The 23,531-nt window shown below is 41.6% G+C and overlaps 1 protein-coding gene across 2 annotated transcripts in view; it reads left to right on the forward strand.

Moving 5' to 3' along the window:
* stxbp2 (syntaxin binding protein 2) overlaps nucleotides 1-23,531 on the forward strand; it is an 89,030-nt gene that overhangs the window by 40,603 nt on the left and 24,896 nt on the right. For both annotated transcript variants that reach the window (XM_063036034.1, XM_063036035.1), the window contains exons 9-14: nucleotides 10,288-10,418; nucleotides 11,279-11,386; nucleotides 18,355-18,412; nucleotides 19,461-19,526; nucleotides 20,659-20,739; nucleotides 22,523-22,661. In XM_063036034.1, coding sequence (XP_062892104.1) covers nucleotides 10,288-10,418; nucleotides 11,279-11,386; nucleotides 18,355-18,412; nucleotides 19,461-19,526; nucleotides 20,659-20,739; nucleotides 22,523-22,661 — 583 coding nt within the window. The remainder of the gene's footprint in view (nucleotides 1-10,287; nucleotides 10,419-11,278; nucleotides 11,387-18,354; nucleotides 18,413-19,460; nucleotides 19,527-20,658; nucleotides 20,740-22,522; nucleotides 22,662-23,531) is intronic.

The following is a 23,531-nucleotide window of genomic DNA, read 5'->3' on the forward strand; positions in this document are numbered from 1 at the left end:
CTCATTGAAACATACAGAATATTGAAAGGCCAGGTAGAGTGGATATGGAGAGGATGTTTCCAATAATGGGGGAGTCTAGGACCAGAGGGCACAGCCTCAGAATAGTAGGGTGTCGGTTTTGGAAGGAATGTTCTGACTTATAGAGGCATTGTACATTTTGTATGCAGTCTGTTTTGTGTAAACGTCACCTCCTGTTAGTGAGCTGTTTTTCCATCATTTCCTGCATGGGATAATTTGGATTTTGACTTGAAGCGCACACGACAGAAAGAGATTCATCTCCATCCACTCTACTTGCCCTTGAAACAGCAATATCTGAGAGTCTTGAGCTTTCTTAATATTGGTAAACATTTAGTAGATGTACTTTGAAGGAAGTATTATGTTTATTGTTTATCACTATTGAGCTATTGTTGCGCCATGACTTCACTCTGGTCTGAACAGCATAATTATGAAATTTTACAGGTGTATATTCTCATGAGGGTAATCGATAGTATAAGTATATTCAGGCATTAATATATACAGAAAACTCTGTATTTTACTTAACTTTCTGCAGTGTCACAGTTTTCTCATTGAAAACCCTAAAGCAAGCTTCTGGCTTGGATGATTTTTGAGAAGGTGCTTAACTCCCTGCCTAGCGTTGTACAGAACACACTGCGAGGGCAGTAGAGATGAGGAGACATTTCTTTAGCCAGAGGGTGGTGAATCTGGAATTCATTACCATAGTCATTGGTGGAGGCCAAGTCATTGAATATATTTAAGTCGAGGTTGATAGGTTCTTAATGAATAAGAGGGTCAAAGATTATAAGAACATAAGAGATAGGAGTAGGCCATCCGGCCCATCGAGCCTGCCCTGCTATTCAATAAGATCATGGCTGATCTGTCCGTAAACTCAGCTCCATCTACCTGCCTTTTCCCCATAACCCTTAATTCCCCTACTATGTAAAAACCTATCTAACTGTATTTTAAATATATTTAGTGAAGAAGCCTCAACTGCTTCCCTGGGCAAAGAATTCCACAGATTCACCACTCTCTGGGAAAAACAGTTTCTCCTCATCTCCGTCCCAAATCTTCTCCCCTGAATCTTGAGGCAATGTCCCCTAGTTCTAGTCTCACCTACCAATGGAAACAACTTTCCTACTTCTATCTTATCTATCCCTTTCAAAATTTTGTATGTTTCTATAAGATCCCCTCTCATTCTTCTGAATTCCAGAGAGTATAGTCCCAGGCGACTCAATCTGTCCCTCATAAATTAACCCCTTCATCTCTGGAATCAACCTAGTGAACCTCCTCTGCACAGTCCCCAAAGCCAGTATATCCTTCCTCAAGTATGGAGACCAGAACTGCACACAGTACTGCAGGTGCGACCTCACCAGTACCCTGTATAGTTGCAGCATGACCTCCCTGCTCTTGAATTCAATCCCTCTAGCAATGAAGGCCAACGTTCTGTTTGCCTTCTTAATAACCTGTTGTACCTGCAAACCAACTCTTTGCAATTCATGAACAAGCACTCCCAAGTCCCTCTGCACAACAGCATGCTGCAATCTTTCACCATTTAAATAATAATCTGCTCTTTTATTATTCATTCCAAAGTGGATGATCTCGCATTTACCAACATTGTATTCCATCTGCCAGTCCTTGGCCCATTCACTTAACCTATCTATATCCCTCTGCAGACTCTCCACATCTTCTGTACAATTTGCTTTTCCACTCTGTTTAGTGTCATCAAATTTTGCTATGCTACCCTCAGTTCTCTCTTCCAAATCATCAATGTAAATGGTAAACAGCTGCGGGCCCAGCACTGACCCCTGTGGCACCCCTCTCACCACCGACTGCCAACTGGTGAAACACCCATTTATACCAACTCTCTGCCTTCTATTGGTTAACCAATCCACTATCCATGCCAATACACTTCCTCTGACTCCATGCATCCATATCTTATAAATAAGTCTCTTGTGCGGCACCTTATCGAACACCTTCTGGAAATGCAAAGGCAGGAGAATGAGGTTGAGAGGGATAGTAAGTCAGCCTTGATGGAATGGGAGAGTACACGTGATGTACTGGATTGCCAAATTCTGCTCCGATGATTTTTGGTTTAAATTACTGAAGGTATTTAAAGAGGAAATGGATTTTTTTTTTAACATTCAGGGAATTGAGCAGTATGGATAACTGGCACAGAAAGGCAATCAGAGTTGAAATAATCAACTATGATCATTTTGAAGGGTGGGTCAAGCAGCTATGGCAAAATGACCAATTCCTGCTCTTATTTTGAGTAGCGGCCGATCAGGGATCCGAAGCATGAGAAGAAGTGGCTCACTCAGTTTTGCCAATTGAGTACATAAGGCATCGACTCATAGCAGTTTGATATTTTGAGCAGTGGCCAATCATCCATCAGGGACAAGCAGAGCAACCATCATTGGAGAGGACAGTGTTAAAGTGGGTATTTTGAGGCTTTACACTTGTTCTGATTATATGGTATGTTCCCTCCTGGGTGCCAGAGTCGGGGATGCCTTGGATCAAACCCTCAGCATTTTTAAGTGGGAAGGTGAACAGCCAGAAGTCCTGGTCTGTGTAGGTAGCAGTGACGTGTAGGAAGAGTGACGACGTTCTGCAGAATGAGTTCAGGGAGTTGAGTGCTAAGTTAAAGGACAGGACCTCCAGGGTTGTGATCTCAGATTGCTGCCCATACCACATGTTAGTAAGGCCAGAAATAATAGGAAAATTATACAGTTTAACATGTGGCTAAGAAGTTAGTGTAGGAGCGAAGGTGTCAGATTTTTGGGATCATTGGTCTGTGGGATTTAGAGGAGCAAGTTTGCAGAGATCGTAGACTGTTGCAAGAAATACAAGGTGATTTTAACTTTCCACATTAATTAGGACTCCCATATGGTAAGAGGACTAGATGGGATAGTTTGTAGTCTTAGTCATACTTTATTGATCCTGAGGGAAATTGGTTTTCATTACAGTTTTCAAAAATGGTTTTCATTTCATCACCATAAATAATTAAATAGTAATAAAACTATACATAATTAAATAGTAATATGATAATAGTAATAGTAATAATAGTTTGTCAAATGTGTTCAGGAAAGTTTCCTTAATCACTATATAGAACTCCCAAGGAGGGAGTGTGCTGTTAGGAAATAAGAGGCAGGTGGTCATAGTGCCATTAGTTTCAAGAAAATTATGGAAAAGGATACATCTGGTCCTCAGGCTGAGATTCTAAATTGGAGAAAGGTCAACTTCAATGGTATCGGAATGGATCTGGCAAGTGTACATTAGGACAGGCTGTTTACTGGTAAAAGTGTAAGGTAGGAGGCCTTCAAAAGTGAAATTTTGGGAGCACAAAGCTTGTATGTGCCTGTCAGAAAAAAGGCACAGTGGCATGCAAAAGTTTGGGCACCCTGGTCAAAATTTCTGTTACTGTGAATAGCTCAGTGAGTAAAAGATGACCTGATTTCCAAAAGGCATAAAGTTAAGGATGACACATTTCTTTCTTGTTTTAAAGAAGAAAACTTCTTTTATTTCCATCTTTTACAGTTTCAAAATAACAAAAAAGGAAAAGGGCCCGAAGCAAAAGTTTGGGCACCCTGTATGGCAGTACTTAGTAACACCTCCTTTGGCAAGTATCACAGCTTGTAAATACTTTTTGCAGCCAGCTAAGAGTCTTTCAATTCTTGTTTGGGGGAATTTTGCCCATTCTTCCTTGCAAAAGGCTTCTAGTTCTGAGATTCTTTGGGATGTCTTGTATGCACTGCTCTTTTGAGGCCTATCCACAGATTCTCAATGATGTTTAGGTCAGGGGACTGTGAGGGCCATGGCAAAACCTTCAGCTTGTGCCTCTTGAGGTAATCCATTGAGGATTTTGAGGTGTGTTTAGGTTCATTATCCTGTTGTAGAAGCCATCCTCTTTTCATCTTTGGCTTTTTTTTACAGACAGTGTGATGTTTTCTTCCAGAATTTGCTGGTATTTAATTGAATTCATTCTTCCCTCTACCAGTGAAATGTTCCCCGTGCCACTGGCTGCAACACAAGCCAAAGCATGATCGATCCACCCCCCGTGCTTAACAGTTGGAGAGGGGTTCTTTTCATGAAATTCTGCACCCCTTTGTTTTCTTCAAACACACCTTTGCTCATTGTGGCCAGAAAGTTCTATTTTAACTTCATCAGTCCACAGGACTTGTTTCCAAAACGCATCAGGCTTGTTTAGATGTTCCTTTGAACCTTTTGAATAGACCTTTTTGGCTGCAATGAGCAAAGGTTTGTTTGGAGAAAAATGGGTGCAGAATTTCATGAAAAGAACCTCAACACACCTCAAAATCCCCAGTGGACTACCTCCAGAGGCACAAGCTGAAGGTTTTGCCATGGTCCTCACCGTTCCCTGACCTAAACATCATTGAGAATCTGTGGATAGACCTCAAAAGAGCAGTGCGTGCATGCAAGACATCCCAAGAATCTCACAGAACTAGAACCTTTTGTAAGGAAGAATAGGTGAAAATCCCCCAAACAAGAATTGAAAGACTCTTAGCTAGCTGCAAAAAGCTGTGATACTTGCCAGAGGGGGTGTCACTAAGTACTGCCATGCAGGGTGTCCAAACTTTCGCTTTGGGCCCTTTTCCTTTATTGTTATTTTGAAACTGTAAGAGATGGAAATAAAAGGTTTTCTTGCTCAAAATATGAAAGAAATGTGTCATCTTTAACCTTACGCCTTTTGGGAATCAGTTCATCTCTTACTCGCTTAGCTATTCACAGTAACAGAAATTTTGACCAAGGGTGCCCAAACTTTTGCATACCACTGTAAATGTAACAGGTTTAGGGAACCTTGGTTTTCAAAAGATATTGAGGTGCTGGTGAAAAGAAAAGTACACAGCAGGTATAGGCAGGTAGGAACAAATGAAGTGCTTATGGAGTATAAGAAATGCAAGAGAACACTGAAGATTTTCACTCAGTTCCACTACTGACCCCAGATTTGGTAGAGTCCACTGAGGGAGTGGATTTGAACTGTAGTTAGAAGCTGAAGAAAAATTTTGGAAATGGCCAGTGTAAATCTTCAATTTAGTACCTGTTCAAGTTTATCGTTATCTGACTGCATGTATACACAACCAAGCTAAACAATGTTCCTCTGTGCACCCATGATCCATAACATAAAACAAAATATTACTACAAATGAGTTAATAAAATGTTATTCAAAATGCATGTGAAGTGCACAATGCAGGTAAACAGTACAGTATACAGCTCACTGTCCAAGTGAGGAGACTCTGGTGGTCTCTATTACTCTATTAACAGTGTTATGAATTAAAGAATGCTCCAGCAAAGTGGGTAGCATATGGAATTTGGGTCCTCCTCTTCAGAACATGCCTAGAGAAATGTTTTGTATCTGTGGGAAACTACAATAATACATAAGAGCATATCACTATAGATTCCACCTGTTTCTGTTATAATATATAGTCTTCAAACTCAACTGTGATATTTACTTCCCTGCATAATATGCAGTTTATGCATTTTGTATAGTCTGTTATTACAGCCTGTCACTGAATGGCACTGTTTAAAAACAAACATGGATTTGCAATCTTTTAACAGCTTCATTTAAATAGAAATATTTCTCAGTTATATTCATTTGCCTCTGTAGTTGCCACCACAGTACCAAAGGCTGAAATTTGCATCTTATTCCTTTTGGAAAGTATGATGAATATATTATAAACATGAGGTTCTACAGATGCTGGAAATCCAGTCTAACATACGTGAAATGCTGGAAGAACTTGGCAGGTCAGCCAGTGTCCATGGAGAGGAATAAATAGGTGGCTCTTCAGGCTAGAACACTTCATCAGGACTAAATGTAATATATGAATGTAATATAGTTTTATTTTTCCAAATCATGTGCAAATATAGTTAGAGTTTGGAAAGTTAGAGAACATAGACCTGTCACAATCAAGGGTCTCAGCTCAAAACTTCGACTGCTCCTAGCCATATATGTCTGAACTGCTGAGTTCCGCATTTAGTGTGCGTTACTAGTGAACGTAGTTAGTCATGTTCATTAAAAAAAGTACAGCACAGAAAAAGGCCCCTCCACTTAAACTGCTTACTCCCATCGACCTGCACTAGAACCATAGCCCTCCATACCCCTACCATCCATGTAACTATCTAAACTTCGCTTAAACATTGAAATTGAATTCGCATGCACCACTTGTGCTGGCACCTCATTCTACATTCTCGTGCCCCTCTGAGTGAAGAAGTTTTCCCTCATGTTTCCCTAAAACCTATTGCCTTTCACCTTTAATCCATGACCTCTGGTTTCCGATCAAACTCACTGGAAAAAGCCTGCTTGCATTTACCCTATCTATATCCCTCATGTACAATTGTACATCGGTAACCAAGAGATTGAACAAAAGACTAGCTTTAATTACCTTGGTAGCTTTATATCACAAGATGCTAGAAGTAAAGTAGAAATAAAAATAAGAATTGCCATTGCCAAAACCAACTTCCAAAAAATGAAACCCATTTTTACCAACAGACACATTTCTACAACAACAAGGTTTAGGCTACCAAAATGTTACATCTGGTCAATCTTGCTGTATGCTTCTGAAACATGGACTATAACACCAAAACTCCAAAGAAACTTACAAGCAACAGAAATGTGGTTTCTTAGAAGAATGCTGAAAATATCATATAGAGATAGGGTAACTAATGAGACAGTACTCCAACCAACGTACTCATACAGAAAGATCTTTAATGAGAACATTAAATGAGAGGAAACTTAAATTCCTGGGCCACGTCATCAGAAAGGGAGAAATAGAATGCCTTACATTACAGGGCCGAATGCCTGAGAAACGCGGAAGAGGAAGGCAAAGAAGAAAATATATGGACACTGTGAAAGAACTAACAGATCTAGTCATAGTCATACTTTATTGATCCCGGGGGAAATTGGTTTTCGTTACAGTTGCACCATAAATAATTAAATAGTAATAAAACCATAAATAGTAATATGTAAATTATGCCAGGAAATAAGTCCAGGACCAGCCTATTGGCTCAGGGTGTCTGACCATCCAAAGGAGGAGTTGTAAAGTTTGATGGCCACAGGCAGGAATGACTTCCTGTGATGCTCTGTGTTGCATCTCGGTGGAATGAGTCTCTGGCTGAATGTACTCCTGTGCCCAACCAGTGCATTATATAGTGGATGGGAGACATTGTCCAAAATGGCATGCAACTTGGACAGCATCCTCTTTTCAGACACCACTGTCAGAGAGTCCAGTTCCATCCCCACAACATCACTGGTCCCCACAACATCACTGGCCTTATGAATGAGTTTGTTGATTCTGTTGGTGTCTGCTACCCTCAGCCTGCTGCCCCAGCACACAACAGCAAACATGATAGCACTGGCCACCACAGACTCGTAGAACATCCTCAGCATCGTCCGGCAGATGTTAAAGGACCTCATTCTTCTCAGAAAATAGAGACGGCTCTGACCCTTCTTGTAGACAGCCTCAGTGTTCTTTGACCAGTCCAGTTTATTGTCAATTGGTATCCCCAGGTATTTGTAATCCTCCACCATGTCCACACTGACCCCCTGGATGGAAACAGGGATCACCGGTACCTTAGCTCTCCTCGGGTCCACCACCAGCTCCTTAGTCTTTTTCACATTAAGCTGCAGATAATTCTGCTTGCACCATGTGACAAAGTTTCCTACCGTGGCCCTCAGCCTCATCTCCCTTGCTGATGCATCCAACTATGGCAGAGTCATCAGAAAACTTCTGAAGATGACAAGACTCTGTGCAGTAGTTGAAGTCCGAGGTGTAAATGGTGAAGAGAAATGGAGACAAGACAGTCCCCTGTGGAGCCCCAGTGCTGCTGATCACTCTGTCGGACACACAGTGTTGCAAGCACATGTACTGTGGTCTGCCAGTCAGGTAATCAAGAATCCATGACACCAGGAAAGCATCCACCTGCATCGCTGTCAGCTTCTCCCCCAGCAGAGCAGGGCGGATGGTGTTGAACGCACTGGAGAAGTCAAAAAACATGACCCTCACAGTGCTCGCTGGCTTGTCCAGGTGGGCGTAGACACGGTTCAGCAGGTGTGCGAGATATCATTGACACTGTGTGGGATCGCTCGATGTGGAAAGCCATGATTGCCCAAGCGTGTAACACGCAAGGCACATGAAGAAGAAGATATCCTTCATAATTTTGCATACCTCTATGAAATCTCCTCTCAATCTTCTACATTATAACTTGGGTCCTCCAGTTCCGACAACATCCTCGTAAATTTTCTCTATACTTTTTCACTTTGTTTACATGTACCCTGTAGGTAGGTGACTAAAACTTCACACAATATTCCAAATTAGGCCTCACCAACGTCTTGTACATCCTATCACCTGTAGTCAGTACTTTGATTTATAAAGGCCAGTGTTTCGAAAGTTTTCTTTACGACCCTATCTACCTTTGACTCCACTTTCAACAAATTATGGACCTGTATTTCCAGACCCCTTTGTTCTACCACACTTCTCGATGCCCTTCCATTCACTGTGTAAAACCTATGCTGGTTGGTCGTACCAAAGTGCAACACCTCACACTTGTCTGCATTAAATTCCATCTTCCATTTTTCAATCTCTTTTTTTTTCTAGCTGATCCAGATCCCTCTGCAAAACATGATAGCCTTCCTTGCTGTCCACTACACCCCCAATCTTGGTGTCATCTTCAAATTTGTTGATCCAGTTAACCACATTACCATCCAGATCATTGACATAAATGACAAATAACAACGGATCCAGTGCGGATCCCTGTGGCACTCCACTAACCACAGGCCTCCAGTCAGAGAGACAACTGTCTACTACCACTCCCTGGCTTCTCCTACAAAGCCAGTGTTTAATGAATGCCCAGCAGTTGAACCTTCTTGACCAGCCTCCCATGTGGGATCTTGTCAAATGTTTGCTAAGTTCCATGTAGATAATATTCACTGCCTTGCCTTCATCTACTTTCCTGGTAATTTCCTCGAAACGCTCTAAGATTGGTTAGGCGTGACCTACCACGCATGAAGCCACGCTGACTATCCCGAATCAGTCCATGTCCATCCAAATACTTGTTTATCCATCCCCTTAGAATGCCTTCCAATAATGTCCCACAACTGATGTCAGATTCACCGGCCTAAAAATTTCTTGGTTTATGTTTAGAGCCTTTATTAAACAGTGGAATGACATTGACTGTCCTCCAATCCTCTGGTACCTCTCCTGTCGCTAAGGATTTAAATATCTCTGCTAGAGCCCCAGCAATTTATGTACTTGCCTCCCTTAAGGTCCGAGGGAACATCTTGTCAGGCTCTGGGAAATCCACCCTGATTTGCCTCAGGGAAGTAAACACCACTTCTTCTGTAGTCTGTATACGGTCCATGTATAGTCCCCTGTAGGAGTGCAGTCCAATTCAGCTAGTTTCTCTGTATTTGTAAAGGTACTTCTGAGTAAACTGCTGAATGGTGATTGAAGTCTTCCCTCTATGCTCCCTGTGCAACAGCAAGTTCATGGTCCTTTTTCCAACTCTTGGGCATAGTTTCATTACTCTCCATCGTGTTGAGTGTTTCTTGGGCATAGTTGTAACTTGGCACAATTCACTCTGCAATAATGTCTGGGCAGAGATATAGATCTTGGCATTGTAGAGGTATTAGTTCCATTTTGCTCGTTATTTTGTACCTTTTTATATTCCATAAAGATTTGTTTTGGGGTGACAATAAGGGTTAGGGTTTGTCATCTAACAGGATTACATACTTCAAAGCAGTTCTTATTTATTTGAAATAGTTGGAATGCTGGAAAATGCAAAATACTGGAAACCTTCAGCAGGTTAGGTGGTGTATGTAGAAAGAGTCAATGTTTCAGATCAGAGGCACTTCACTAGAAGTAGGTATGGAAGACAATCTTAGTACTGAAACATTTATTATATTTCTCTTTCTACAGATGCTGCCTGATTTGCTGATTGTTTCCAGTATTTTGTATTTTAGCTCAGATTTACACCATCAGCAGTTTACATCTGACTGTTCTGAACTTGGTTAGTTCCTGGAATTGTATTGACTGTGGTTTGAGTGTTAAGCAGTTACAAGTTTGTAGAATTAGGGAGTTGGAGAGGGGATTTGTGGTCATTAAACTGGTTTCATTTTTTTTAACTTCAATAACTCCCAAGCTAATGTTGCCTCTGATTAAACCAAGAAGTCAGTGAGGTTTATGGAATATATTTTAACTTGCTGTTATTGTCGATAATTAAAGATAAATATTGGTGCTTTGTGTAGCATATGTGCTCAAATTGCAACCTTTTGACCAGGGTCCTGAAAAGTCACGTTCACAATTGTTGATCCTTGACCGGGGTTATGACTGCGTGTCACCAATACTGCATGAGCTTACCCTCCAGGCAATGGCCTATGATCTTCTGCAGATTGATCAAGATATTTACTCGTAAGTTACCTTTTCTGTTTCTAAGAGAAATCAGGAATGTTCTATGACACTTCTGATATATTAGAGTCATAAAGTAAGGAAACAGGCCCTGCAGCCTACAACCCACATGGTCCATACCAACCAAGATGCCCATTTATGTTTGTCCAATGCACCCCTATTTGACCCAAATCCCTCTAAACATTTCCAATCCATGTAGCTGTCCGAATGTCTTAATGTTGTTAATGTACATACCTCAATTATTGCCTCTGGTGGCTTATTATGAGGCACCCTCTCCAGATGGAAGAAGTTGTCTCTCAGGTCCCTATTAAAACTCTCCCTCTCTGGCCGTACACCTATGCACTGCAGTTCTTAATTTCCCATACCTTTTGGAGGGGGGAGAACAGGTAGATCCATTGCACCATCTATTCCCCTCATGGTTTTATAGTCATCAATAACGTCACCCCGCATTTTTCTATGTTCCAATGAATAGACTACCCAACCTCTCTAGAATTCAGTCCCTCCAGTCATAGCACCATTCTCATACAATTTAAGGTTGCAAAACTATTCCTTTAAAAATTAGTATAATGTTTGGCATAAATGCCAATTTGAACAACATGAAACGCTTTTTGTTGTTTCCTTTGTGATCCTTAGCTCTCCAGTGACTATTCTGAGTTTTTCTTCTACCTTTAGTTGATTTTAATATTCCTTCTTTCAGTACCTTGTAATTCATGAGAAAAGAACAGAGGCTGTTGAAACTTAAGATATTTTGTTTGGTAGTAACATAGAAGTCAGGAGAAAGAAATTCAATTTCAACAGGATATAACTATTAAGATTTGTGTTACCTTAGGGACATGTTTGAAAACTGTAACTTTGCTCTTCAGATATAAAACCTCAGGAGTTGCGGAGCCACATGTTAAAGAAACTCTTCTTGACGAGGACGATGAGCTCTGGTTAAAGCTGCGCCATATGCACATTGCTGACGTCTCCAAGTATGTATGGGGTATTGACCAGCTTGTTGAATCTATCCTAAGTATTCACTGTGATTGGCTCGGTCCCTCTTTGTGAGTCAGCATACTGATGTGTTGAAGCCCCATTCTTAGACACTCCAGCATAAAGTTTAGAGCCATATGTAGGAATGTCACTTTTTTGGTTCTACCTGCCCTCCCAAGGATGTGCAAGAAATCTCAGTTATTTTAAGAGAAGCAGGGTAATTGTCCCTGGTGCCCTGGCTAATATGGAGTAGATTATTTAGTCATTATTGACCTTAAGATCTACGTCATTGTCTAGCTGCACTGCCCTTCCTCTGTAACTTAACACACTCTGCTGCATTTCCTGTAACACAGAACTCTACAGATGCTGCCAGTCTTGAACAACACAAAATACTGGAGGAATTCAGAAGGTCAGGCAGTGTCTATGGAGGGAAATAAACAGTTGGAGTTTTAGGCCCAAAATTATGACTGAGTTCCTCCAGCATTTGGTGTGCATTGCTCATTCTGGATTTATTTATTTTTATTTAGAGATATAGAGCAGTAACAGGCCCTACCAACCCAACGAGCTTGGGCCATCCAATTGTACCCATGTGACTAATTGCCATACTAACCCATACATCCTTGAAATATGGGAGGAAACTGGAGAACTCGGACTAAACCCACATGGTCGTGGGAAAATGTACAAACTCCTTACAGCCGACTTATGGGCATACGTGGTAAATCCAAGAAACACGGTAGAATCCATGAAAGACTGCACCCAACAAGACAGACAAACAACCAATGTGTAAAAGGCAACACATTGTGCAAATACAAAAGAAAAATATAATAATACATAAATAAGCAACGAATATGAGATTGAAGAGTCCTTGACAGTGGTTGTAGGGACAGTTCAGTGATGGGGTAAGTGAAGTTATCCCATCTGGTTTAATCACCTGATGGCTGAGGGGTAATAACTGCTCCCGAACCTGGTGCTGTGAGCCCTAAGGCTCCTGTACCTTGCTGGTGGCAGCAGTGAATGAAGAGCATGGCCTGGATGGTGGGGACCCTGATAATGGGGAGTGCTTTCCTAGGAGCACTCCATGTAGATGTGCTCAATGGTGAGGAGGGCTTTACCTGTAGTGGAGTGGGCCATACCACTACTTTTTGTAGGATTTTCCATTCAAGGGCATTGGTGTTTCCATACCAGTTCCTGATGCCTTGGTTAACAACCTGAGTATATTTGTTATTTCCTATGTATTCCTAATATCTCTTAGAATTTTCACACAAGTACCATGTCCTCTGGCTGAATACATTCGCAAAAAGCTAACTAAATAATCACACCCATGTAATTAAGTCACTTCTAGCAATGAAAAAATATATAAAAATAAATATATATACATTCACATGTGCACAGACACACGCTGGTTTTCTGCATTGATTACTCATAAAATGTGGTCTGATTTTCATCTGTCACAATAATAGACAAACACAATCTGCCTAAACTAATAACACACAAACAATTACACTTTTAAAGACGCAAACACGAGGAAATCTGCAGATGCTGGTATTTCAAGCAACACATATAAAAGTTGCTGGTGAACGCAGCAGGCCAGGCAGCATCTATAGGAAGAGGTATAGTCGACATTTTGGGCCGAAGCCCTTCGTCCGGACTAACTGAAAAGAGATCTAGTAAGAGACTTGAAAGTGGGAGGGGGAGATCCAAAATGATAGGAGAAAACAGGAGGGGGAAGGATAGAGCCAAGAGCTAGATAGTTCCATCCCCCACCAGGAAGGTATCAAAGCTCTCCGCTTCTTTTTGGATTCCAGACCTAATCAGTTTCCCTCTACCACCACTCTGCTCCATCCAGCGGTATTAGTCCTTACTCTTAATAATTTCTCCTCCCACTTCCTCCAAACTAAAGGTGTAGCCATGGGCACCTGTATGGGTCCCAGCTATGCCTGCCTTTTTGTTGGCTTTGTGGAACAATCCATGCTCCAAACCTAAACTGGTATCTGTCCACCACTTTCCCTTCGCTACATTGATGACTGCATTGGCGCTGCTTCCTGCACGCATGCTGAGCTGGTTGAATTCATTAACTTTGCCTCAAACTTTCACCCTGGCCTCAAGTTTAACTGGTCCATTTCCGACACCTCCTTCCCCTTTCTAGATCTTTGTCTCTATCTCTGGAGGCACTTATCTACTGATGTCTACTATAAGCCTATGGACTCTCACAGCTATCTGGACTATTCCTCTTCTCACCCTGTCTCTTGCAAAATTGCTGTCCCCTTCTCACAATTTCTCCATCTCTGCCGCATCTGCTTTCAGGATGAGGCTTTTCATTCCAGGACGAAGGAGCTGTCCTCCTTTTTTAAAGAAAGGGGCTTCCCTTCCTCCACCATCACTCTGCTCTCAAACGCATCTGTCCCATTTCACGCACATCTGCTCTCACCCCATCCTCCTGCCACCCCACTAGGAATAGGGTTCCCCTTGTTCTCACCTACTACCCCACCAGCCTCCGGGTCCAACATATAATCTCTGTAATTTCTGCCACCTCCAATGGGATCCCACCACCAAGCACATCTTTCCCACCCCCCCCCCCACTTTCCGCAGGGATTGCTCCCTATACGACTCCCTTGTCTATTCATTCCCCCCATTCCTCCCCACCAATCTCCCTCCCGGCACTTATCCGTGTAAGCGGAACAAGTGCTACACATGCCCTTACACTTCCTCCCTTACCACCATTCAGGGCCCCAGACAGTCCTTCCAGGTGAGGCGACACATCACCTGTGAGTTGGCTGGGGTGATATACTGCGTCCGGTGCTCCCGATGCGGCCTTCTATATATTGGCAAGACCCGACGCAGACTGGGAGACCATTTCGCTGAACACCTATACTCTGTCCGCCATAGAAAGCAGGATCTCCCAGTGGCCACACATTTTAATTCCACGTCCCATTCCCATTCTAATATGTCTATCCACAGCCTCCTCTACTGTAAAGATGAAGCCACACTCAGGTTGGAGGAACAACACCTTATATTCCGTCTGGGTAGCCTCCAACCTGATGGCATGAACATCGACTTCTCTAACTTCCATTAATGCCCCACCTCCCCCTCGTACCCCATCCGTTATTGCCCATCCTCTGGGCTTCCCTCCCACCCCTTTCTTTCTCCCTCGGCCTCCCGTTCCATGATCCTCTCGTATCCTTTTTGCCAATCAACTGTCCAGCTCTTGGCTCCATCCCTCCCCCTCCTGTCTTCTCCTATCATTTTGGATCTCCCCCTCCCCCTCCCACTTTCAAATCTCTTACTAGCTGTTCTTTCAGTTAGTCCTGACGAAGGGTCTCAGCCAGAAACGTGGACTGTACCTCTTCCTATAGATGCTGCCTGACCTGCTGCATTCAATTACTTTTCATGTCTTTATTGAACACATTGTTTAATCATTCTCAGTCCAGGCTGGGAAAAGTATGTGAGCCTTTTTATTTAATAAATGGTAGAAATTCCTTTAGCAGCAATAACCTCCACCACAGGTTTCCTGCAGTTGCTGATCAGATTTGCACAATGGCGAGAAGGAATTTTAGACCATTCCTCCATATAAAACTGTTTCAGTTCATCAGTATTTCTGTGCTACCTTGCATGAACAGCCCTCTTCAGATCACACCACAGCCTCTCAATTGGGTCAAGGTCTAGACTTTGACTTGGCCATTCCAAAATATAAATTTTCATGTTTTTAAAGCATTCTGTTGCTGATTTACTGTTGTATTTCAGATCATTGTCTTGTGGTATTATCCAACTTGTATTAACCTTCAGGTGATGGACTGCCACCCTGGTGATCTTCTGTAAAATGTCCTAATACAATTTTGAATTCATCGTTCCCTCAATGATTGCAAGCTGTCCAGGCCCTGAGACAGCAAAGCAGTCCCAAACCATGATGCTCATTCCACCATGATTCACAGTTGGGATGAGGTTTTGGTGTTGGTGTGCAGTGCCCTTTTTCCTCCAAACATAGCAGTGTGCATTTCTGCCAAAAAATTCATCTTTTGTCTCATCTGTCCACAGAACATTGTCTCAGAAGCATAGTGGAACATCTATGTGGTCTTTTTCAAACTTGATGTGCAGCAGTGTTTGTTTGTTTTGTTTTGGAGACCAGTGAATTCCTCCGTGGTGTCCTTCCATGAGCTCCATTCTTGTTCAGTGTTTTTCTTGTACTGGACGCATAAGCAGAGAATTTTGAAAATTCTAGATATTTCTGCAGGTCTTTTGCTGTTACCCTTGGATTCTTTTTCACCTCCTTCTGCATTGCATGTTCTGTTCTTGGTGTGATCTTTGCAGGATGCCCACCCCTAGAGAGAGTAGCAACAGCACTGAATTTCCTCCATTTGTAGACAATTTCTCTTACTGTGGACTGATGAACACTCAGATTCTTTAGAAATGCTTTTGTAGTCTTTTGCAGCTTCATGCATCTCTACAATTCATCTTCTAAGGTCCTCTGAAACTGTTTTGATCAAAGCATGATGAACATAAACAGATCTTTCATGAGAAGAGCAGGCTTTGTCAGTAACCTGACTTTGTGTCTTTTTTTAATATAAGGCAGGGCACCTCTACAACCCACATCTCCAATCTCATCTCATTGATTGGAACACCTGACTCCAAATAGCTTTTGTAGAAGGTGTTACCCCAGAGGTTCACATACTGTTTTGAACCTAGACTGCGATTGTTTAAATGGTCTGCTCAGTAATGACAAGTAGTACAGTTGTTTGCGTTATTAGTTTAGGCAGATTGTATTTGTCTATTATTGTGACTTTGATGAAGATCAGACCACATTTTATGTGTAATTAATGCAGAAGACCAGGTAATTGCAAAGGGTTCAAAAATTGTGAAATAAAACAATACTACAATTTTTCTAATATTTCCTGCTCTCATCCATTTTTGAGTTGCTTGGTTCATGCACAATAGGAAAGGAATTAGATATAAAATTACAAATCAATAATTCCCCAATCTAATTTCTCCTGAAATTAAAAAAAACTACAGATGCTGGAATCTGATATAAAACAAAATTCAGGTCAGACAGCATCTGTGGAAGGAGAAACAGTTAATGTTCTAAATCTAAGTACCTCCATCAGAACATAGTGCTTCCTCCCTCAGTCTGTAGGGGATCCAGTGTAAATTGATAGTCTATTCCTTTTATGTCTGTAGATTAGAAGCTCTTAAAATTTGTTTTTGTTTCTTGCTAGCTGACTCCCTTAATCCCTTGGTACTCCTTAGCTGATTTCTGAAATTTTCGTAGACTTTAATGTTCTTATTTTTGGCAACATTATAAGATTTTCCTGTGGTCTAAACAGAATTTTTAAATTCTCTTGATAACCCAGAGGAAATGAGACTTTATTTTCCATTTTAAGAGGATGAATTATGTATTAATTCTTTAGTAGCACAATTGGAAGAGTGTGGTTCGATTCCTGCCACTGTCTGTAAGGAGCTTATACTTCCTGTCCGTGGCATGTGGGCTTCCTTCAGGTGCTCCAATTTCCTGCCACTTTCTAGAGACATATGGTGTAGGGTTAGTAAGTGGGGACATGCTATGCTGGTGCTGGAAGCAGCGCAACACTTGTGGGCTACCCCCAGGCTGTGTTGGTCATTGACATAAACAATGCATTTCACTGTATGTTTCAATGTACATGTGACAAATTAGGCTAAAGTTTTCATCTTCAAAAATAACTAGATTTAGAGGCTAGAAGGTAATCCCATAGCATTGTGTAATAACTGTTCAGTACAAAGACCACTTAAAATATATCGATGCAACACACATCAAAGTTGCTGGTGAACGCAGCAGGCCAGGTAGCATCTCTAGGAAGAGGTACAGTCGACGTTTCAGGCCGAGACCCTTCGTCAGGACTAACTGAAGGAAGAGTTAGTAAGGGATTTGAGAGGGGGAGGGGGAGATCCAAAATGATAGGAGAAGACAGGAGGGGGAGGGATGGAGCCAAGAGCTGGACAGGTGATTGGCAAAAGGGATATGAGAGGATCATGGGACAGGAGGCCCAGGGAGAAGGAAAAGGGGAAGGGGGGGAAAGCCCAGAGGATGGGCAAGGGGTATAGTCAGAGCAACAGAGGGAGAAAAAGGAGAGTGAGAGAAAGAATGTGTGTCATTCCCAGTGGCCACACATTTTAATTCCACATCCCATTCCCATTCTGACCTTTCTATCCATAGCCTCCTCTACTGTAAAGATGAAGCCACACTCAGGTTGGGGAAACAACACCTTGTATTCCGTCTGGGTAGCCCCCAACCTGATGGCATGAACATTGACTTCTCTAACTTCCGCTAATGCCCCACCTCCCCCTCGTACCCAATCCGTTATTTATTTATATACACACATTCTTTCTCTCACTCTCCTTTTTCTCCCTCTGTCCCTCTGACTACATCCCTTGCCCATCCTCTGGTTTTTTTCCCCCCCTCCCCCTTTTCCTTCTCCCTGGGCCTCCTGTCCTGTGATCCTCTCATATCCCTTCTGCCAATCACCTGTCCAGCTCTTGGCTCCATCCCTCCCCCTCCTGTCTTCTCCTATCATTTTGGATCTCCCCCTCCCCCTCCCACTTTCAAATCTCTTACTAACTCTTCCTTCAGTTAGTCCTGACGAAGGGTCTCGGCCCGAAACGTCGACTGTACCTCTTCCTGGATATGCTGCCTGGCCTGCTGTGTTCACCAGCAACTTTGATGTGTGTTGCTTGAACTTCCAGCATCTGCAGAATTCGTCGTGTTTGCATTTCTAAAATATAGCGATAGTATTTTTTAATCAATAATGATATTTCCTGGATGTCCTGTGAGTCAATTATTGCAACTCTTGAGATACAAATGTATTTCTGCAATGATCTCTTGATTTGTATTTAGATCCTGTGGGACTGCACTGCGAGTATAAATGTTCTGATGTACTGTCGATTGCTTAGTTCTGTCCAAGATTGTGCACTTACATGCAGCTTGTGATATCCTCACATACAGGCAAGTGACAGAGTTATTGAAGACGTTCTGTGAAAGCAAGAGGATGACGACAGATAATGTGAGCCTCAGTTTCTTCAATGTTTATAGCAGATGCATGGCCTCTTGATATGAACCCCCACCTCTGCTCTCGCACAGTGTAAATTTAAATTTAAAATCACTCTAACTCAGCTTGTTAGGAGAGAGTCAGAATTGGTGTGGTAATTTTTTTGATAATAACTTTGAAGGGAGCCACCAGCAAGAGAGGAAAGAGCTATCCAGAGTAAGGACATTTTCATCAGCATGGATGACTGTAAGATCAGAGGAAATAGAAAGATTTTCTGGAAGTAAGTGGAAAATGGAATGGGTGGTGACTTTTTTGAGGTAAAAACAGTAACACACCCCTATTGGAGTAAGTGTTGCACATTCATTTTATATGTTATCACTCCCCACTTTTGCATCAAAATGGAATATAATAACTAATCGTAAATGAAGAGGATTTGAACCTTTTTTTGCTGAGCTGCATCTATGCCTTGTCATGAGATACATTAGTTGTATGCCCTTGATGTGTGTTTGTGACAGTAATCCTTAGTATCAGAATAATTTGAGGTTCATCTACAGATGAACAGGATTTGTATTACACACAGAAATTAAATATGGAAGATGAAGAACGTGCAACAAATCAATGTTGAGACATAAAGCATGCTAATAATAAATTTAAGTCCCAATGCTTCATTGTGTTTAACACATTCTTTAATCTGCTTTACCAATCGCAGTTAGTGAGTTTCTAGCACTTTCTGGAAATAGGAATATAACTTCCTCACCAACTTGTGAAAGCACTTGGCGCAAGTCTGTAGGTGTTGGAGAAGCATCAAAGAAGTTAATAAGAGTTTTGAGTCACTATGAAAGTCAGAGGAAATGCTCAGCAAGATCAACCACCCATCTACTAAAACTTCCCCTGCCCCTCTGGATTAATGAAAAGAATCCAATTCGGCCCATGTACCTAAAGGACTCATCAATAATTTAACATCACTGTTGAATCACGTGTGAGGGAAGGCCACAGGAGCCTCTGTGTTGAAGAGGGAATGTTGAAGTGGAACTGATGACAAAAGTACTTCTGTTTCTTTCAGGCAAATCTACGAGACCTTTCTCAAATACTGAAGAAAATGCCGCAATATCAAAAGGAACTCAGCAAAGTGAGTTTTCAGTTTTTCTTCTATTAATAGGAGCAAATGTACATCAAGCAATCTGTCATCTCAACTAAATCCAGAATGAAAATATCCTGGATAGACAAACACAACATCTGGAGAACTGTACAGTTTTGGTCATCTTATCTAAGAAAGAATATAGAGATGTAAAGGCATTTGAGACATTCCAAAGGAGATTCCCGAGGCTTATTCTTGGGATGAGAGGGTTATCTTATCACCAACAGCTAGGGAAATTTAGATCTATATTCTTTGGAGTTATGAAGGATGAGGGTGATTATATTGAAATATGCAAGATTATTGGAGGAACAGCACAGGGTAGATGTTGAGTCCTGATGAAGGGTCTCCACCCAAAATGTCTACTGTTTATTCCCCTCCATTAATGCTACCTGAGCTGGTGAGTTGCTGCAGCACTTTATGTTCAAGATTTTCAGCAACTGCAGGATCTCTTGTGTAAGTGCTGAGTTGTTTCCATGATTGAAAGAATCTTAAGTGAGGGGACATAGTTACAAAATAAGGGGAACAGTCATTTAAAAGTGAAGTGCATAAGGACTTTTAAGTGATTGTCCAACTTTTAAATGTCATAAGAACACTTTCAACCTGTCCAGGTTACGCTTTGAGAGATCGGATGTAAAGGGACAGTATTCTGTTAATGGGTAAGACCCTTAGCAGTGTTGTTATGCAGAGGGATCTTAAGGTCAAAGTCTATAGCTCCTTGAAAGTGGCTACATGGGGTGGTAGGATGGTAAAGTAAGCCATATTGCATGCTTGTCTTTACTTGTCAAGGAATTGTGTTCAAGAATCGGGAGTTAAAAGGTTTTAGTTAGGCTGCATCGGAAATATTGCATTCAGTTCTTGTCACCTCCGTTATAGGAGGAATGTTCAGGCTTTGGAGAGGGTACAGAAGAGGTTTATCAGAATGCTACCTAGATTAGAGGGCATAAGCTATAAGGAGAGATTGCATAAACTTTGGTTGTTTTCTCTGGAGCGGTGGAGGCTGGGGGGAGATTTTTATAAAGTTATGAGAGGCATAGTCAGTATCTTTTGTCTTTGTCCACCGACCCCATCCTGATGTTTTAGTTATTTGCATCACCTTGACAGTAACAACCTCTTTCCCTTCCAGTACTCAATGCATTTACACCTGGTTGAGGACTGTATGAAGCACTTCAAAGGCACAGTGGAGAAGATGTGCAAAGTGGAACAGGTCAGATCATTGACAGCATGTGTTACTGGAGTTAATATTATTGATTCATTCTCAGTGACAATAATGGTACCGGATAAATTCATTCACTTTAACACTGAACTCACTCCACAACCTGTAGACTAACTTTCAAGCACTCTACAGCTCATATCATCAGTATTTCATAGAAACATAGAAAACCTACAGCACAATACAGGCCCTTTGGCCCACAATGCTGTGCTGAACACGTACGTACTTTAGAAATTACCTAGGGTTACCCATAGCCCTCTATTTTTCTAAGCTCCATGTACCTATCCAGGAATCTCTTAAAAGATCCTATCGTATCCAGCTCCACCACCAGCTGCCCATTCCACGCACTCAGCATTCTCTGCGTGTTTAAAAAAAACTTACCCCTGATATCTGCTCTGTACCTACTTCCAATCACCTTAAAACTGCCCTCCCATTTTAGCCATTTCAGCCCTGGGAAAAAGCCTCTGACTATCCACACGATCAATGCCTCTCATCATCTTAAACATCTCTAGCAGGTCACCTCTCATCCTCCTTCGCTGCAAGGAGAAAAGGCTGGTTTTGCTCAACTTGTTCTCATAAGGCATGCTCCCCAATCCAGGCAACATCCTTGTAAATGTCCTCTGCACCCTTGTTATAGTTTCCACATCCTTCCTGTAGTGAGGTGACCAGAACTGAGCACAGTACTCCAAATGGAGTCTGTCTAGGGTCCTGTATAGCTGTAACATTACCTCTCAGCTCTTAAACTCAATCCCACGGTTGATGAGGACCAATGCACTGTATGCCGCTTTAACCACAGAGTCATCCTGCGCAGCAGCTTTGAGTGTCCTATGGACTCAAACCCCAAGATCCCTCTGATCCTCCACACTGCCAAGAGTGTTAACATTAATACTATCCGCTGTCGTCATACTTGACCTATCAAAATGAACCATCTCACACTTATCCGGGTCGAACTCCATCTGCCACTTCTCAGCCCAGTTTTGCATCTATCAGTTTCCTTCTGTTATTTCTGACAGCCCTCCACACTGTCCACAACACCCCCAACCTTTGTGTCATCAGCAAATTTATTAACCCATCCCTCCACTTCCTCATCCAGCTTGTTTATAAAAATCACGAAGAGAAGGGGTCCCAAAACAGATCCCTGAGGCACACCACTGGTCACCGACCTCCATGCAGAATATGACCCGTCTACAACTACTCTTTTGCCTTCTGTGCATTCTTTGCATTCTGGATCCACAAAGCAAGGTTTCCCTGGATCCCGTACCTCCTTACTTTCTCAATAAGCCTTGAATGGGGTACCTTATCAAATGCCTTGGTGAAATCCATATGCACTACATCTACTGCTCTATCTTCATCAACATGTTTAGTCACATCCTGGTAAAAAGTTCAATCAGACTCGTAAGGCACAATCTGCCTTTAACAAAGCATTATGCATTTACTTTTTAAATTTATTATTGGCACAATTTATCATCTTTTGCACATTGGATGTTTGTCGGTCTTTGTTTATGGGGTATTAAATAAATTATATTGTATTTCTTTATTTTCCTGTAAATACCTGCAAGAAAATGAATCTCGGGGTAGTTGATGTGTGGTGACATATACATACTTTGATAATTAATTTATTTTGACTTTGAAAGGACAGATCAAAATGACTTCAAAGGAGCTTAGAATCAGTCATAAACTAGTAAATACATTAAAATTTTCTTTGCAGTTGTTCTGTGTAATTAAACAGAATATTCAAAGACAAGATTAATGCAATATCTCTGTGGTTTATAAACAGGACCTTGCAATGGGGACGGACTCGGAGGGAGAGAAAGTCAAAGATCCAATGAAGATAATTGTGCCGATTTTACTTGATATAAACATTAAATCCTATGACAAGATCAGGATTATCCTTCTGTATATCTTCCTCAAAAATGGTGCAGTATTTTTTTTCCAAAAAATGTTCATTTATTCTTGCATTCAGACTTAATTGCAGGGTATAAAGCAGGGTTCTACAAAGATCCCATTTATAGAATGGCACAAAACAAAGCTTAGATTTGTAGAAAGTATTGGTAGAAAGATTAGTGGAGTGATGGTCATTTGTTTTTCACCCATTGAGTGCCAGGGACCGGGAACTTGAGTCTGCAGCAAAGTAGTTAACATACCGCTGTTAAGTGGCTGGTGTGATATTTCTCTCATGCTGCCTTGTTTGAGATTCAGTAAGATAATGACATAAGGTAGTTGCTGGGCTGTGCCATGTTGGCAAGTGTTGTCCTCGGTGAAGTGATTTGACATTACACCTTCTGGACCAGGATTCCAGTTTAAATTCTAGGCATCCCAGCCTGATTTTGCAATGCAAGAGAAAGTTACAAATGTTATTTTGTTTTGATATTTTATTTAAACTTCCATTAATCTGGTAACATTTATCTCTGGATTTCCCAAGGCATTTTACAACCACTGAAATATTTTTGAAATGTAGTCATTGCTCACATGTAAGTTGTACAGGAAGCTCCCACAAAGCAGGATATGATTTTTTTAAAAGTAGCAGGCGGTCTCGTAGTGTTGATTAGAGATGCCAGGGGTAACCAGCTTTACAGCACTTCAGAATTTTCTAAGATTGTTATAGCCGGGGTCCCACTACCTATTAAATGTTCTCAGTGGTGTGTGTCTCAAATAGCCTCTGTTACTTAAGTCCAACTCCTGGACTTCATATGTGGCTTAGCTACTAAGCCCAGTACAACCATTTCTACAGACAGGAGAAGGGGCAAAGGTGGGTTACTGTCCCTTTAAAACCGTTCACTTTGGGT

This window comes from Mobula hypostoma, chromosome 29 (genome assembly GCF_963921235.1).
Source record: "Mobula hypostoma chromosome 29, sMobHyp1.1, whole genome shotgun sequence".
NCBI classification, from domain to species: domain Eukaryota; kingdom Metazoa; phylum Chordata; class Chondrichthyes; order Myliobatiformes; family Myliobatidae; genus Mobula; species Mobula hypostoma.